The following is a 13,206-nucleotide window of genomic DNA, read 5'->3' on the forward strand; positions in this document are numbered from 1 at the left end:
ATAACTTATTAACTTTTTGAAAAGTTGATAAGTTATAAGGAGACTTGAATAAGTAGTCCCATAAACCACCTAACTACTTGTTTTTATTCCGTTAACAACTAAGCCATGGATATCCGGATTCACGCTGACAAATAGATCATTCTCTCGTGTGAAGAACAAAATGCTGTGAACCGGCTCATTCACCTAGGAGGAAACTCATTACTAGAAAAACCGACTAGTTAACCCCGAACAAAATGTTTTAGGCGATATTCAAACCCACGAACTCTCATAAGAAAAGTCATGGGCTATTAATGGACCAATTGGTCTTTATTTTTGTTGAAGTAGCAGTTTTACTCTAATTAAAAAATAACTTATATAATACGATATTCTTATTAGATAAGGTTACTTCAATCACAAATCATGTAAAATGTTATTTTAATATTGATAACTCAATAAGCTCGTAAGTAAGCTGAGGCAACGTTAGCAAAAACTGCATACGTGTTGTTAGGCTTTAAAGAGCAACATTCATCTTGCCCACCTTTTTTCAGTTTTTTAGGTTTAAAACAAATGTTCACATTCGTTTTGATAAAAATCGATTGAATTTAACATTTTCCTTTCAAACTTCATTATTGATGGAATATTAGAATACCATTTAATATATATAGTTAAACACATGAGTAGCATATGTGAACCAAAAAAAAAAATTGGCCTAAATGTATTCCAAAAAGTCATTTATTCCTTGTTTCCACCCATTGTGATGCACTTCTCACTACACCATTGTTTTCATCGAGTCATTGCAACTCGAACCCACCTTTAATCGTGATGTGTTTATCTCACGCATCTAGATAACACCTCTTGTGTCCGCTCTTGTGTCTTGTGTGTGACTCAAAAGTCAATTCGCCATCCAATTTGATGTTTCATCCTCTTTCATGTTATGTATTTTGTTAAGTTTTGTCTTATTCAAAGTTATAAGAAATACTAGTGTTATATTATATATATATATTCTTTTGTTTTATGGTACTTTCATTTCGGGGATACATCTTGTTATGATGGGTTTAAACCACAAAGGCCGGTACACTAACAGACTCGTCAACAACTATGGTCCCACACTTCCACTATGCCCATGGATCCCACATTTGGTTAAAAAATTTCTAATCCACACTTATTTTACATGATCTAGGCCGTTTAGGGGTGGCTTATTGATAATTTAATACTCAGGCGGCTGGGCTACTTCACGTATTACTTCGAACACAACTTGTAACACTTCTCATTATTATTTTATTGGTGATGGATCCTCTATACTAGTCACACATATGGGTAATAGCCTAATCCTTACTTCATACCATCTTCCACACCTTAAAGACATACTTGTTAAAATCTTTAAAAAATATAATATTTATTAGACAATTCAAAACTGATAATAAAATGTTCCATGGAGCCTGATTATAAATTTTCTTCGTGAAAACCTGCAAACCAAATATCTTCTTCCTGACCCATTGTGACAATACTTGATATCTTTATCCGGTTTCTTTACCTACTGCTATTGTTTCCTTTATCAACGTCTTTCTACTTCGCATCAGCGTTGGATCACGCAAGTGATGTTCTCAATTCTTTATTATTGATTGGTCTTATCTCATGTCTTAAAAACAAACCTTCCTCGTTTTACAACATATTTAAGTTACGCAACATGTTACACTTCTATTTTATCGTTCAAATTATGTTGTATAGTCCCCTTCTGATGTTATCAATTATGATATATGGACATCATTTGTGGCTTGTATTGGTGGTATTAAATGCTATGTCCATTTTCTATGTCACTTTTCTCATTTTCCTTAGGCTTATCATTAACACAAAACCTTACACATCTCTAAATTTATACACTTTCATATTTATAAACTCAATTTAAACCTAAATAAAATCTTTGAAAGATCACTCTTCATGACACAAGACAATTGCCTATATAAATATATTACTAGGTTAGTTACTTGTGTAATACACGAGTTAAAATAAGTATTTTTTTTAAATAATAACATAATGTAAAATACAAAAAAGATGTATCACATATATAAAGATAATATTATACGGTAAAAAAGTTACACATTATGTAATTTGAAAATAAAAAGTTGTTAGAAATTCATAAATCATAAATTATTTCTTTGTTATTTTTTATATCAAAATTTAGTTGAAAATGGCTACTTTTTTAAACCAACTCGTGGACCAAAAGTCATTATAATCTTAAATTGTTTTGTCATGAACAATGCTTGATACTTTAATTGGTTAAAGAAACCCTGTAATATATTTTATATTAAACAAATTAACATATTTATGATGGTATTAATTCTTTTAAATTAAGATAGAATTATTAAAAATTGAAAATAAAATATTAAAAAGAGAAATGTATTTAATATGAGAGAGATGGGGGAAAATTTTGTAAGGATTAACATGGTAATGGCATATGGCATAAGTAAACCTTTATTTATTACTTAGTATAGATTGATCACTCTTAATCACACAAGACTATTGCCTATATAAATATATTATTTTTAGTTACGACTAAATCATAAGTTAAACTTCTTTATATCAAGTTAAGGGGCATCTAAGAATGATATTTATAATATTTTTGCCCTTTGAACATCATAGAGATTATCACATTCCAAACACATCCATCAACAAACCCAAATTTGAAAAGTCAAACTATCTCAAATACCATATAATTTTCCGGTCAACTCTAGGGTACCATTAGCACGTCACCACCACATCGAAACGACACCGTTTCACCACTAAATAATATCACTTTCCCATTCTGTTCTCGGTTCACACTACCTGTCCAGTTGATTTATATACATACATATACATACACATATACATATACATCCCACCCCTCATCTCTTTCTATGTTCAAATCCGTTGACCCAAATCAAACCCTAAAAATTTCAATTCTTCACAAATTGAATCGATTCAAAACTTCAAGATCTGTCCGATTAACTCTCAGAACTAACCCTGTTTTAAAAGGTATGCTTTTTATTAATATTATTAGTTTTTTTCTCTTTGATCTTCAAGAAATCTTGAATCTGATGATAAAAATCGAGTCTTTTTTATGTCTTTGTTTCTGGGTATGATTAAAGATTGGATATTTACTCTCTTTTTATATTGTTTTGTATGAATAATTGCAGATCTGGTTTAATTTTAAGCAAAAAGTGAAAACCCATCAGTAAAAATTGAATCTTGAACATGTCTATTGTCTTGCCCAAAAGTGACTCTGTGCATATTAGAGAGGTCTGGAATGATAATCTTGTGGAGGAGTTTGCTTTGATAAGAGAAATTGTGGATAAATATCCTTATATCGCAATGGATACCGAGTTCCCAGGTGTCGTTCTTCGTCCGCTGGCGCAGTTCAAGAATATTAATGACTATAACTATGTGACTTTGAAAGATAATGTTGATATGTTGAAGTTGATCCAATTGGGTCTCACTTTCTCTGATGAGAATGGGAATTTGCCCACTTGTGGCGCCGATAAGCCGTGCATTTGGCAGTTTAACTTTCGCGAGTTTAACGTTAACGAAGATATCTTCGCGAACGATTCGATCGAGATGTTGAAACAGTGTGGGATTGATTTCAAGAAGAATAGTGAGATGGGTATTGATGCCAAGCGGTTTGGGGAGCTTTTGATATCGTCTGGTGTCGTGTTGAATGATAATATTTGTTGGGTTACGTTTCATAGCGGGTATGATTTTGGGTACTTGCTTAAGTTGTTGACGTGTAGAGAATTGCCTAAATCTCAAACCGGGTTCTTTGATCTCATCAAGATTTACTTTCCGGTTATTTATGATATCAAACATTTGATGAGGTTTTGTAATCATCTTCATGGTGGGTTGAACAAGCTTGCAGAGATCTTGGAAGTTGAAAGGATTGGTGTTTGTCATCAAGCGGGATCGGATAGTTTGCTTACTTCTCACGCGTTTAAGAAGTTGAAAGAAGGTTACTTTAATGGGAATATCGAGAAGTATGCGGGCGTGTTGTATGGTTTAGGGGTTGAAGATGGTGAAAAATAAGTAGTGAATGTGATTTGTGAGATTAAGGTTGTTTGTGATTTAGTATGGGTTCGTGTTTAAATGTTGTGTGTACACAAATGGCACAAGAGTTGTTGCCTGTTTGATGGTCTTTTTTTTCGGATCGTTTTTATGTAACCAAATGCCTCAAGGTGTTGTAGTTTGGAGTACTGTAAATTATTACAGTTAGTGTTTTAAATAACAATTTTAACTTTTTACTTTGTTTTGGTTCTTCATTGTTGCTTTTCTTGTGATGTTGGATTTTGTTAATGTGATCATATTTGTTACTGACAGATTTGTTGTGAAATTCTTGATAAAGTTGCAAGCTTTTGATGGTGGAAGTAACCGGGTTTTAAAATGTTATATCTAACCTGTTTAACAAATGGAATGCGTTCGGGTTGACCTTTTTAATTACGGGTTGTGTTTTAGGGTGACCTTTTGAACTAATTTTGTTACAGTCAACCAATCTGGTTAATATGTTTATAATACTACCTGTCAACTTGTTTAAAACATTTAAAAATACAAGTTAACTGAATCGTTTTTGGTTGCACAAAGTTTGTGCGTGTTATGGTTAATAATTTTTACATGAATAAATAAATTAGTCGTGTCTGGGTCGAACAGTTCAAAGTTCAAACTGTCAACCTAGAGTACTAAAGAGTGGCTGGTGCAATGGTTTTGGTAAGTTATTGTAGTGGGGACTATAACATGGACATAAACATGGAGGCAATGGTGGAACCATGGTTATGATGATGATTGCAGTGGTGGGTGTTAACGCGTCTATATTTATGGCAACGATGATTGACATTGGTGAAGAAGTATTTATGGCAATGGTGATTGACATTGGTGAATGATGGTGATGTGTAAAACATGGTTATGATATGGTTATAGCAGGGTCTAATAGAGGAGCTAGAAAATCATGTAAGTGATGTACTATAGTTGATAAACATTATTAAACACACATAAATGATTACTGGTAGACTCATTAAGATGTAAAGACTAACATGTTTGATCAACAATGTTTGAATTAATAGGGAAGTCATTAATTTATTAGGCACTGCCAACATTTTAAGTTGATTACACATTAAACACAAGTTTATATCCTTCTCAAATTTTGTTATACTACGTATCTTTCTAACACAAGAAACCATATATTGAATTTATAAATTCTTAAACCATAACATTTATATCATTCATTTTATTAAATTATGCAAGAAACCCTCTTAAATAAAAAAAATAATAGTCGTATTTTAAATTGTAGTTAACGTGAGTGACATATATTAAATTTTAAGCCTTTTGAATAAGTATACTTCATATTATTTTTTTAACAATCAATACAATTACAGTTGGTCTTCTGGTCCAATGACATGAGGGTAATGGTTAAGACTTGAGATCTTAAGGCCATCTTTATGACAATGTTGGTTGCGTCAAAGGTCTAGAGCGTCAATCAGTATCGATTGTTAACGACCCGTTTCCATGTATTAAGGTAGTTCCAAATGCCGCTAAAAATGTTTTCAAGTTAAAGAAAAAAGATACACGAGGAGTATGAATAGTTAAAAATAAATCATTAAGTTAATCAAAAATGCAATTTGTGATGAACATAAGAAGTGAAATGAAATGAAATAGTTGTTTGTTTCCTTCGTCTTCAAGCGTCCTCTGTGATTCAATTCGATTCAAAATCAATCAACAATTCAATTCAATTCCCATGGATCCGCCAAGTTCTTGGGACTCCTTACGAAAACAGGTTTATTCATTTCTATTAATCAATCCTTAATCCACACATATCATTATTTATTTTTAATCGTTCAATTTTCAATTGACGTTATACCGCCATATATTTACATTCAATTTTAGGTTTTGTTTGCTTGTTTGAACAAATTAGGGTTTTATAGACGCCGATTAGTGGATGTGGATCACAATTTTAACAAATTAGGGTTTTATTATCAATCATTCATTGATTCATATAATTTGTTATTTATATGAATATGAACAATGTCATGTATGTTGCATGTCAGAGTTAACATTTTGGATTTGTAGGCTAGGAATCTTGAAGCTGAGTTGGATGATCAAATGCATATGTATCGGAAACTCGTGTCTACGAAAGTTGATGACGGTAATAACGAGAGTAACCTCGGTACGAACATAGACCAGCTGCTTAAAAAGTTGCATCAAGTCATTTCACAAATGCAAGCTTGGGTGTCGTCCGGTGGGTCAGAAATATTTTCTCATACGTTGACACGTCATCAGGAAATTCATCATGATCTTACTCAGGTACTTATGCTTCGTTGCTTCACTTATAGGTGAACGCTTTTATTATGCAAATGCATACTATAGAACTGCTTTGTATGCAGTTGTTGATAAAGGTTGGTTGTGTTATTGTAGGAGTTCAATCGGCTTCGTTCTAGCCTTAGAGCTAAACGAGAGCATGCATCGCTGCTTGAAGATTTCAGGGAATTGGACAGAGCAAGATTAGATATAGAAGAAGGCAGTGGGTCCCAGGAGCAGTCTCTTCTTAAGGAGCGTGCCACTCTCATGAGAAGTACAGGACAGGTGCTTATTTTATATCTTTGGTGATTACTTTCTGATTTATTAGAGTTTATGTTTATATTGCCTTCAAATAATTAGTAGTGTTGGTTTTAGGATTAAATTATTGGTTTAGATGAAGTTAGATAAGGAATAAGTTAGGTTATACTATTGACATTTTATGTAGCAAATACTAACCTCTAAACAACATTCTTGGCTACAAGAATTACAAAAGGAAAATAGGAAATCCAACTTAAATGTTGTCAGCAAACTCTCAAGTTGCATTAGCCAACAGAACATCCCTCCATTGAACTAGCAGCTTGACAGCGGCCCGTTTTTCTCGTTTAACCAACTTCCGGTCTAAAATTGCCAATGGAACAACTTCACTGCGCAGGAGCTAGTATAGAAGTCACCTGATCAGGAGGCCCATAATCTAGTTTCAGTAAAGAAACTTGAAATGTGGGATGAACCTGTGACTCTGGAGGAATATCCAGTCTATAAGCAGCGTTACCAATTTTCTCTAAAATCATAAATGGACTTCTTTAGCAGCTCCTTTCCAATAAAACATCTCATTTAGACGCTGTATATGGGATGGAGTCGGATGCCCTCAATAGCTGATAAATGACAATTTTATAATGTCATTTCTAGCTGCCATTTGCCATTCTTCACTTGCTGAACTTGCTGTAGCTTTAGAGTTTAGAATAATAGCTAACAGTTTGAAGGTTAGCATCTTCCTGCCAAGTTGCTTTAATCCTTTTCAATAACATAGTAGTAAATGATGACAGTGACATATACCCTTGACAAGGCATCTGCTACTAAATTGTCGACTCCTTGTTTATAAACGATCTCATAACTGTAGCCCATTAACTTTGTCGTCCAAGTTTGTTGCTCAAGAAGTGGCTTTAAACTTCTCTGATCAATCCAAATAACCAAGTGTTTCATACTCAAATAACTCTTTGCCATCCAAGCATAGTTATCAAATGCGCTAGGTGCATAGGCCTCGCCTAGGGCCTAGGCGCAAGGTGCAAAAAAAGCGAGGGTCTAAGGGGAAAAAAAGTGCACTCAAATAAAAAATAAAAAATATATTATGTATATGAAAAATAATACTAATCTTCAAATAGAATAAACAAAAGCTATCATATAACATTTAATATCATCTAGTTAGTACCAAAAGTTCTAAAATAGTCAAGATTCAAATGTAAGTTGGTCTTTCCTAGACCTAAGTGTCAATAGCACTCCTTGTGTTTGTTTTGCTCGGCTTTTATTTTCTCATGTTCTTGGCATAGACAATGCCGAAGCACTCGCCTAGGAACTAAAAGTGCATTTATTGAGCCTCACCTGAAAAATGGGCCTAGGCGCAAGAAGCGAGGGCTTTTAATAACTATGCATCCAGGTTTGTTGCTCAATAACTCTTTTTTCATAAACAGAAAGTGCTTGTTGTCTGATTTAGAGTACCTTTCTTATAAAAGCAATTAGATGATGTTCCTGCGTAACGACAACCCCTAACCCTTTAGACGAAGCATTCGTTTCCACTACGCAAGTCTTTAAAGGTAAATTGAGCACAAAATTGCTTGAACTAAGACCTCATTTATTTTTTCAGCTGTACGCAAGGTTACTTCATTAGTTCCAGCCCCTTTATGTTCAAACACTTGGTTACTTATCTTGAACTGCATGGTTAACTTGACAAAGTTCCAAACTATATCATTGAGTGGTTGTAACCATTGCACCCTAAGGACCATAAAGTAGTTATCTAAAGGAATAACCAGGACATCCTTCTTGAACCAGGTCTCCTGAATCAGCCATTGAAAATCGGTACGCATTTCTAGACATGGCAGTTGGTGGCCATAGATTATTGTTACCTACATTGCACTAATTTCTTGAAGTGGATGTTGCAACCTCAACGCTTAACGCTGATCAATGAAATTGTGAGTTGAACTGGAGTCTATTAAGATGTGCAACTCCTTAGCTTCTATTATTCTTATCACTTTTATCGTTAAATAGGCTGTGGATTTGGCCTGATGCCCCATCGATTGTGGGTGCAAGTCCCATTTGATACAAAGGTGAAAGGTGTGTGAGCTTGCCATTCAAAAAAGTAAACCTAAGGGAAAATTGCAAATTTGGTTACATATTGTCTGATTTTTCTTTGTTTGGGTAACACTTGTAACTTTATATGTTAGGTAAATTATCAGTTGTATCTATTATTCTTATTAGTATTATAAAAAACAATAATTAATTAAACATTCACGTTCAAAACTGACCACCGCTGCTGTTCTTCGGCTACGTCTTCCTTTCTCCATATTTCCATTTCCCCCCTAAACGAGACCTGAAGTCTGAAAATGTGATTTTGGCTTCTCTGTTATCGAGTGTGGCTGTGTGGTTGTATAAATCATGTTTGCTTGATTGCGTGTGTTGGGCTTTTGGGTTTGGAATTATTTTTTCTTGATTATAATGCTAGTTATCTGGAAGTTGGGGTTTTACGATTGATGCATTGTTGGATTGCGGACCTAAACTTATATTTGATTTTATCGCAAACCAAACGCAACGTAAGATTAGATTATTTATGCGTGGCGTTGGTGGTGGTTGAAAGTAAGGGCTGGTGCTGGGAACACCAAGAGCTTCAAGAACAATGGTCGTGATGGTTGAAGGGAGGTGAAGGCAGTTAAATCTGGGTTGAAACCATCACAAAGAACCTAACCTCTTATAATAAATTTACCAATTATCTATTAACATTTCATATAATCAGTTAATAACATTACCACTGTTTTATCTAAAAATTCCATGTATATGCACAGATGGATGGAGTAATATCACAAGCACAAGACACCCTCGGTTCACTTGTGTTTCAACGCTCGACGTTTAGAAGTGTTAATTCAAAACTTAGCAACGTTAGCAGTCGCCTACCAACTGTAAGTACCACATGTTTAAAACATGGTTTTCTTTTTAATATTGGCACCAAAATCAACAAGCATTTTTATATGCCGGTTTATTATGTTACAGGTGAATAGCATTATTTCAGCGATAAACAAAAAGAAGTCTATGGACACCATAATTCTTTCTCTAGTTGCCTCGGTTTGCACGTTTTTAATTCTGATTTACTGGCTCACAAAATAGCGAATGGTCATCGGTAGTCGGGCCTTTGAGGTACCCAGCATTTTTTTTTGTAATCAATTGATTGTAAAAGTGAACTTTTTAGCTTGTTTTTGTATAGAATCACAAACATTTTTCTTTTTTTTTTTTTTACATTTTTGCAAAATACAAAGTTTGCTAAGTGTTTTTTTACGAGTGTGGGGGTAATTTATTTATTTATTTGTTTTTATATTTTCAACTTTATTTGTGAGACACGTCCAGGTTTAACTTGTGAAACTGATGATGTGACACCTATTCGGTTTAGTTTTTGTGATTGTATTACATGGTGTGGTTATATGTTAAGTTGTTAACGTATGATGTAATATTACATCTTGCTGCAAATGTTAGCAAAATCAAGCCACCCCGTCATCAGTTTTGCATGTTTGAAAACGCTTCTTGGTTGCAAAATACCTTAATGAGAACATTTTCTGTAACAAGTATACCTACAAAATGAGAACTAGAAAAGGTGTGTTGTACAAATCAATAAACCTTGTGTATGTACATGACCATCTGATGACCATCTGATAGGGTGGGGTGTTTATCTTTTGGTTGGTCTGGGCCGAATAGCTAATTGCTGTTTTGGGAAACGACAAACCAAAGTGGCCGGGTTGGGTACGGTTTGCGGCCTTGTTTTGCCGGTTTGAAATTCTCTTTTTATCGAAGTCATTGACTTATTTTTATCATTGATATTATGCATATCCAAGTATAAAAAATATCAAACGGCAGGCTTATTTTGGTTTGGGTAGTTTCGTTGGTTTCAACGATTTTTGAACACCGCAATTCATTAACACTATTGTTACGGTGTAAGTGTGTTCTTTTGCTGTAGTGAATGTTTTTCTTTTGAATGCTAATTGGCATGCTTGGTTGTATATTGGAAATGATTGTGTGTAGATGTTACTATACTTTCTTGGCCTTAATCATTGATGTATCCACACTCATTGAAAGTCTTTTAAGTAACATCTTCCTGAAGATGCAGTTATAGCTTTTATAGTGCTCAATGCAAAACCTCGGAACACATACGAATGGAGCCTATAAAACCTATCCTCTTTTACCCTTTTACTAAAGTTACATGCTAATCTAGAAAACCCCAAGTAATCAGACAAGTCTAAAATGTAATGCTTTCGGAGTCATTTCCTACATACTTATATCATTATGGACAAATGGCGTCATTTGTTTGGTTTCTTTTTCTTCACGTAGTTGACAATTGATCTTAAAACATTATTTACATGTAAAACTTTAAAAAGTGCGATTTTTTGTTGGTCTTATCTAGATTGAATTGCAACTTTTACTAAAGAAAACATTTTTTCGAATTTAGATAAAAGAAGTGCAGGTAACTTTATTTACCTTTGTTTGGTAATATCTCATTGCTTTAAGGCTAAAGTTAAGTGGGTACTTGGGTTGTTGGTGTAGATGTTACTATACTACAGATACTTGGGTTTGGCAAAACGGTTCAGCGGGTTCCTTCACGGTGGCTGCCATGAAACAACTTTTATTCAAATCCTCTAATTCGTCTATCCCATTTATTATGAAATGGAATAATTGGGTCCCTATCAAGGTCAATATACATGCTTGGAAAGCGGAAATGGATAGACTCTCAACTCGGGTGGCCCTTTCAAATCGAAATGTAGACGTGGGCCCGAAAACCTGCTGTCTTTGTGAAGAATATGAGGAAACGAGCGAGCATCTTTTCACCTCATGTTATTTTGCTACTTTAGTTTGGCAATTTGTTAGCAATTGGTGTAATATTCCTCCGATCTTCGTCTTCTCGGTCTGAGATTTGCTCACTATTCATGAATCTACCAATTTGGGGAACAAGAAAAACAAGGCGTTATACGGGATCATCCTCACGGCCTGTTGGAGCATATGGAAGACCCGCAACGAAGTCATCTTTCAAAACAAGCCGGCTATATTTTCTAAAACGGTGGAGGACATAAAATTTTTGGGTTTCCTTTGGATTAAAAATCGTTCTTCTTCGTTTAAAAATTTGGCTTGGATTGATTGGTGTAATTTTAATATGTAAGTTTGTTTCGTTGTTTGCCTTGCTAGCTTTTTATTGAAATTCGCTGTTAAAAAAAAAAAAAAAACTTGGGGGGTTGGTGTAATATGTCTTATGTTTTGTTTTTGGAAACAATGGGGGCTTGTTTTTTTGGACAAACAAATCTTGTAAAGAGATTTGATCCACTTTTTGATTAGATTAGACTTCCATTAAATTATGTGGAATCATATGCTATGTTTAGTAACTACTCCCCCTCTTGTCCCCATCCTTTCAAATCAAATTATTATTTAATAATCACTTTTTATGTGCAATAAATATCTAAGCTTCAACTAATAAACTTTTTATAAAAGTTTTAGTTATTGGACTTGATTTTGTTAAAAGAAAGAAATTAAATCAAGAACTTACACTTAAATTTGTATAAAACTAGCAACATATTTGAAAAATACTTAATAAATGTATGTTTTCTTTTATTTTTTATAAGTTTTATGTAATGTTTAAAGTATGAACATGTTTACGTGTAAATTCAACATTTATATCTCTTTTTTTTCCTACTAGAAATTGTAGTATCTATATACCAAAAAGTCTTGGCAATGAACAAAACATGTTATTCCACTTAATGGTCTAATCGTTAATTCTATTTTTACCCAAAAAAACCCAATGTTTTTACATAGACAATAATAGTGTGAACGGCTGCTAGATTATTGGTGAAAATCTATTGTTTCGAGCCTTCCAAATGCACCAACATGCCACCTTTTAAATTTCCCTTCTTAATTTCCTTTTTCTTGCTACCCAAAATAGTACTATGGTAAACGAAGATGTATCTAAGTGAGTAAGCAAAAGTAGGCCATATCTTGCACCATAGACTAGGTGTTGTCCAAACCATACTTGTGATTTCACAATAGACGAGTAGGTGATCGGCTGTTTCATCAAATGAACTACATAAGGAGCAAATACTAGTGTTGAATTGAACGTTTCTCTTCTATAAAGCTACTCGAGTTTGTATTTTTTCAGAAACTTCACGTCAATCGAAAATATTTAATTTAATGGACACCCAATTATTCCATTCATAATGAAAATTCCCCAAGATGCAATTTTTGTGATCAATTACATATCGAATGGACTTCACTGAGAAGCCGTTTTCTTGGTCTGTTAGAAATGAATATTGAGTTTAAAATTTGTTGACCTTTAATCTATTCATGAGTCTCCTCTAGTGATGAAGGGGTCCGCAGCCAACTCGGATTCTAAATATGTGGAGTCGCCAACATTTGTATATGTTGTTTTCAACCTTTGATAAACATAATGTTTATGTTCAAGTAAATAGATTAAATTTCTTATTTACTTTTGACTTATTTTAGACTAAACTGCTTAGTCCTATTTGAGTATTTGGTGAATTGATTGTTTCTTAAATGATTGTATCTTCTTATAGTGATTGGTTAGCTAAACTGATTGATTAAATATAAAACACAAAGAGGACTTTTATTAATTGCTCTTAATTGATTGTTTCGTCTTAGTGACGGGTAGAGAGATGCAATGAC

At 33.8% G+C, this 13,206-nt stretch overlaps 1 protein-coding gene and 1 pseudogene across 2 annotated transcripts; both read left to right on the forward strand.

Moving 5' to 3' along the window:
- The first annotated feature begins 2,605 nt into the window (after positions 1-2,605).
- LOC143612226 (putative CCR4-associated factor 1 homolog 10 pseudogene) lies at positions 2,606-4,298 on the forward strand (annotated as a pseudogene). Its single transcript, XR_013149912.1, has 2 exons — positions 2,606-2,991; positions 3,153-4,298. The product of XR_013149912.1 is annotated as a putative CCR4-associated factor 1 homolog 10 pseudogene (transcript).
- A 1,349-nt stretch (positions 4,299-5,647) lies between these two features.
- LOC143612223 (Golgi SNAP receptor complex member 1-1-like) lies at positions 5,648-9,919 on the forward strand. The gene is made up of 5 exons (XM_077086258.1): positions 5,648-5,770; positions 6,064-6,297; positions 6,409-6,576; positions 9,342-9,455; positions 9,547-9,919. The coding sequence occupies exons 1-5, from the start codon at positions 5,732-5,734 to the stop codon at positions 9,658-9,660; spliced, it is 669 nt and encodes a 222-aa protein (XP_076942373.1). The 5' UTR covers positions 5,648-5,731; the 3' UTR covers positions 9,661-9,919.
- Positions 9,920-13,206: the final 3,287 nt, after the last annotated feature.

The sequence above is a fragment of the Bidens hawaiensis genome, unplaced genomic scaffold (genome assembly GCF_021521415.1).
Source record: "Bidens hawaiensis isolate Kalapana, Puna unplaced genomic scaffold, B.hawaiensis_p1.1 tig00033930_1, whole genome shotgun sequence".
NCBI classification, from domain to species: domain Eukaryota; kingdom Viridiplantae; phylum Streptophyta; class Magnoliopsida; order Asterales; family Asteraceae; genus Bidens; species Bidens hawaiensis.

What these genes read in the sequence shown, in the direction of transcription:
- LOC143612223 (XM_077086258.1), top strand. Translation starts at nt 5,732, where the DNA reads ATGGATCCGCCAAGTTCTTGGGACTCCTTACGAAAACAG. An exon ending in TTCATCATGATCTTACTCAG is followed by an intron (nt 6,298 to 6,408) that starts GTACTTATGCTT and finishes GTGTTATTGTAG; the next exon opens with GAGTTCAATCGGCTTCGTTC. An exon ending in TTAGCAGTCGCCTACCAACT is followed by an intron (nt 9,456 to 9,546) that starts GTAAGTACCACA and finishes ATTATGTTACAG; the next exon opens with GTGAATAGCATTATTTCAGC.